General features: G+C 56.4%; 1 protein-coding gene across 1 annotated transcript; it reads right to left on the minus strand.

Moving 5' to 3' along the window:
• Positions 1–984: 984 nt before the first annotated feature.
• ODF3L1 (outer dense fiber of sperm tails 3 like 1) lies at positions 985–4,527 on the minus strand. Its single transcript, XM_032341643.1, has 4 exons — positions 4,185–4,527; positions 3,250–3,360; positions 2,218–2,331; positions 985–1,602 (listed from the first exon to the last, which is right to left on the minus strand). Exons 1-4 carry the CDS (start codon positions 4,303–4,305, stop codon positions 1,121–1,123), a joined length of 828 nt encoding a protein of 275 aa, XP_032197534.1. The 5' UTR covers positions 4,306–4,527; the 3' UTR covers positions 985–1,120.
• Positions 4,528–4,793: the final 266 nt, after the last annotated feature.

Consider the following 4,793-nt stretch of genomic DNA (forward strand, 5'->3'; position numbering starts at 1 on the left):
ATTGCTCCAGCTCGACCCCAGCCTCCCCAGAGACCAGCAGAAGAGCAGGCACCTGGCACAAAGCTGGAAGGGGCCTGCCTGGTGGGCAGGTGGGCCAGGCTTGGACTCATGAGTAAGGCAACACTGCCCCCTCCTGGCTGCTGTGCGGCTCCTCCTCTCCTCTTCTGGTGAGTCTGGGACAGGCAAGCGACTCTCCAAAGACAGCATTGGGCAAGCAGACCCTTCTCCCAGCTGTCCACTTGGCCCCTTGGCTTCCTCCTAGGCTGACTGCGGCCTCCAGGCTCTGGCCATTCTGTCCAACTCTCTCTCACTGCCCAAAGAATCCCGAAAATCACACATCTTATCTAGCCCTGTCATGCTAAGGACAAAGCCAGAATGCCCTCCAAGTGCCCACGACCTGGTCTTCTAATTGGAGGGCCTCCTGCAGCCCGGCTCCTGCCCTCAGAACTTGCCCCGGGGTCCTGCCCTGCACACTTTGGTCCCACATGCTTGTCATTGTTCTCATCTTTACCAACACCAAGAACACCCCCCACACCCACTACACAGCATCTCCACTTGTCCTCTTGCGTCCCTCTGCCAGGAAAGAACCTGTCGGCCCTCATCCCCAACCAGACGACCCCTCCCTCCTCTGTCCTGCTCCTCTATCGCATGGTGACCCCTGTCAGGGACCAGAGTCTCACCGTTGCGGAGCTGGAGGGAACTTGGACATGCTCCAGACATACATTCCCCCCTCACTGTCCCAAGGGCAGCCCTGAGGGGCCCAGAGGACAGGAACTGCCCAAGGCCACATAGCACTTTAGTGGCAGAGTTCGGACTAGCTGACCAGAGTCTTCCCAGAGCTTCTGGCTGCCTTTCCTGCTGAGCTGGAACAGACCTTCCCCAGAAAGGGATCCCTACAAGGCCTCCCAGATCCCAGCCCCTCACCCAGGGCAGGTCCCAAAGGAAGCAGCCGTGTTTGCAAAACAAAAAATGAAATAAGTGAAAATGTTTATCTAATGCTTTCTGTATGCTAGACACAGCAGACACCAGCTCAACTACTTGAAACCTTGGTAAATTGCTCAGTTCCACATATAAAAATAACTTCTGTGGGGAGAGATGGGTGAGGGCCCTAGGAGGGGCCTTAATCGTGAATGTCGATGACCAGCGGACATAGGTGGGGTGAGTGCTTGATGCCCATGGTGAATGCAGGGATGCGGGGCTTGTGCACCCAGACCTGCTGGACATCGTGGGAGCCAGGGCCGGGCCGAGGCGTGTGGTCCATCGGGTAGGCGAATCGCTTGGCCATGCTGTAGTCAGGGCTACGGTTCTGGTACACGGAGGGCTCAGGCCGGGCGTGCATGGCCGGCCCGGGGCCTCCTGCCACATCTTCCTTGTAGAACCAGTTCTTATGTTCCAAGGCCAAACTATAGCAAGGGGCAGCTCTGCTGACGGGGTTGTTGGGACCCAGCAAGAGTGGCAGCTGATACCGGTTGGGGGCTGGATTGGGGTCCATCACTCTGTATGGGCACCGGTAGCCAAAAGCATACTGGGGAGCCCTGCGTTCCCCGGGTGGGTGGGTCTTCTCCAAGGAGTAATGGCAGGAGGCCGGGTTGGGGCTCACACCTAAAAAGGGATGAATGGAGGAAGGGTCTCAGGGTGGGAGCCAGGCCACAGCTCCAGGTGTCCAACTGATGGGTCCAGGTAGAGGTATAAGAGGTCTTGGTTAGCCAGATGTGATGTTACTGTAACCACTTTGTCATCGGGCAGGGATACCACCACCGAATAGGGCTACAGGCAGGAGAGGGACTTAGGCCACAGTGACATCAGGACTGACACTGTTATCATAAGATAAAAATCACAAGTGTCATCAGAACGTCACCCTTGGGATGTCAGCCTCCTGCTATCAACCCCATGACAGTGCCCAGAAAACATCCTGAAATCACTACAGTCTGTGTGATCATCAGCATGACAATATCCCTGATGCCCTGGGAGCCCCATGACATTTTTATCATAACCTCGCCTGCTGACACGCATGCATAACATTGGCTTCCAGACTCAGCATGGTGACACCGACATGGTGACATCAGTGTCTTGATATAACCTTTCAGGGAGATGCCAGGATCCAAAGACACACCTGGCAAAAGGGAGTCATGACCCTTTGTCCCTGCTCAGGTCCTAAGGGTGGATCCCCATTTCCCATCCTCCCAACCCCCACATCCCTCTCCCATCCCATCTTACGCAGGTTAGAGAGGCGTTCCTCCATGAGGACCTGTGGGCAGCTGGACATTCCAAACCGGGTTATTTTGGGATCCAAGAAATGGCAAGGCCCAGGACTGCAAATGTCCATGACCCCTGCAAGAGAGCCCCAGAGAGGCCCAGTCAGCCGCAGAGAACGCCCCAGGGTAAGCCTGGACTGCCTCAGGGTGAAGAGCCCCTTTGCCCAGTAGAGAAGTAAGGGTTCCCTTCCGATTCCTTAGACACTTGGGTGTTCCCCAACCCTTGATTTCCTGATCTGCAAAATGGGGCTTTTAATGACTAAACTACCAATCTCAGGAACTTGCTTGGAGGAGCAGAGAAAATCACAGCTGCGTAGCAGCGTGGTTGGCTCCCATCGGGGAGCGGTGCCAAGGGGTAATAATAGGCACAGTGGCTATTGTTAGTACCAAGAAGGGGCCCAGTCCTGGATAGGGGGTTCCCCTGCTGAGGAGGTCATGTCATGTGAGGGAGGGACCCAGCAGGCCTATCGATCTCAGACCCCTCGACAGGGCCCCCCACCCTTCCCTCTCGCTGGCCTTGACCAGCAGCCAGAGCTCTTCTGTGGCTTTCTGCTCTTGCCCTCAGGCAAGAGGTTCTAAGCCGCCTGGAAGGCTTGGGGGGCCAGCAGATTTCCCCCACCCCCCAGCTATTTCTGCCCAGCTTCTGGGGTAAGTGAACCCACAGAGGCCAGAGCTGAAGGGCCACGGCCCAGGACAAGACAGAGAGGAAACTCTACCCCACCCGCTGGGAAGTGCCATCGGCCTGCGGGTCTCCCTGAGGCGGGCCAGCTGGGAGCTCCCCACAGAGCTGGCTTTGGAGCGGTGGGTCCCCTGGGCATCCCTGCTGGCTTCCTTGCGGACCCAGTGAGCTACCTGGGTGTCCTCTTCAGGGCAGGCCTGGGTTCCCAGGGTTCCGTGGCTACAGGTAACGGCTCCCTAGCTCTCACCATCACCCCAAACACCCAACAATAATAACCCCGAGCCTGAGGGCATGGCGGGCGTGGCGAGCACTCACGCTTCTCCGAGTGCCTGGTTTGCAGAGTGTAGGCTGGCTCCTGGAACATGGAGATATCGTGGTGTGAGTAGCCCGTGCAGGATGGCCGGAGGTACTTAGCCGGGCCCGGACCTGCGAGGACGGACAGGGGAGCCCTCAGCCTCCACGCAAGGGATCAGAGGCTGGGGAAGCCCCCAACACAGGGTGCCAGGAGGACATTGGGATCTTCGCTTCTGCTGACTTCACACAGCCGCAGATCCCACCATCCGGCTTCCTCTGGGGAAGGGCAATGTTGCGATCTATCTTAGAAAGGCAATGGGCAATAGGAAAGATAATCGTTACAATTAACGGAGAACTTACTCTGCGCCAAGCCCTACTAAGTATTGACACACATTATTTTAGCTAAGCCTCCTGACAACTCCATGAGGTTGATAGTCTTTGTGTTTCCCATCTCACAGATGAGAGAAATGAGACTTAGAAAAATCAGGATGCTCAAAGTCACACAAGTCCTGTAATGTGAAAATTCAGAGACCATCAGCCAAGAAACCACAAACATCTAATCACATACTAAACCACCTCCCACATAGACCAACAATCTGTCATTAGCAACATAGTAAGAATTAGTTTGTTTGCTTTCAGGGGAGGGTTAGATTTTAGGGAAGTGAGGAAAGCTAAGGGTGGGCTAAAAGCTCCTTTGAATCCCTAGCTTTTGTCCCAAACTGGAAAATCATACACCATGCTCCCTCCCACTCCCCCACCACCACCCCCACCACCACTCCACCAGAAAATCCCCAGCAGCTAATACTGCCTCTGAGGTTCAGCTTGAAGCTGCAGGTCTTCTGTGGGATTGGAGGACAGTCCTCGGGAGCTTTGCAGGAGGCAGGGCTGGAAGGCTGGGCACCTTCAGCAGCCCAGCAGAAAGAGGAATCCCAGCTCAGGGAGGGGCTTGCTCTCACCTTTGATCATTGCCATGATCACAGGGGTCTGCTTTACCTCTTGCCGAGAAGGCACCTGAACGTTCTCCTCTGGGGGCTGCCCATTGAACCCAGAGTTCCCGGCCCCCTTGGGCGGTTTCATGGCTGGGGCCCAGGAGGGGGCAATGGCTACTGAGAGATCAGGGGTTGGCAAGGGGCTAGGCTTGTGTGGAGCCTGGTGCAGACCGCCCTAGCCCCAAGCCCCTGTGTCCACTCTCTCCCCGACTTGAGAAGCTGCTTGGGGGTTGGGAAGGAAGTCGATCCTCTGGCTTGAGCAGCTGAGGCCGCCCAGGATGCAGCCAGCCACAGGACCTAGCAGGCTAGAGCTGGGGATGACATCACCACAGAATTTGGACCATGAGCCCCGGAGTGTTTATTTCCCCCAGTTACCGTGGCAGCTCAGCTATAGAACCCTGAAAGCTGGGCCCCACCACCCCCGACTCCCCACCAGGCTACACGGCCTATGGGTGCCCACAACGCAGAGTCAGGGAAGGAAGAGAGGAGGAGAGACAGGGCCAGCTGTTCTCTCCTAATAGGTGCCCTGAAGACAGAAAAGAAAGGAAAGGAAAGTGTGGGTGGATCCTGGGGGAA

This window comes from Mustela erminea, chromosome 5 (genome assembly GCF_009829155.1).
Source record: "Mustela erminea isolate mMusErm1 chromosome 5, mMusErm1.Pri, whole genome shotgun sequence".
Lineage (NCBI taxonomy): Eukaryota > Metazoa > Chordata > Mammalia > Carnivora > Mustelidae > Mustela > Mustela erminea.

What these genes read in the sequence shown, in the direction of transcription:
- ODF3L1 (XM_032341643.1), bottom strand. Translation starts at nt 4,305, where the DNA reads ATGAAACCGCCCAAGGGGGCCGGGAACTCTGGGTTCAATGGGCAGCCC. An exon ending in GATCATGGCAATGATCAAAG is followed by an intron (nt 3,361 to 4,184) that starts GTGAGAGCAAGC and finishes CCGTCCTCGCAG; the next exon opens with GTCCGGGCCCGGCTAAGTAC. An exon ending in GGAACGCCTCTCTAACCTGC is followed by an intron (nt 1,603 to 2,217) that starts GTAAGATGGGAT and finishes ATCCCTTTTTAG; the next exon opens with GTGTGAGCCCCAACCCGGCC.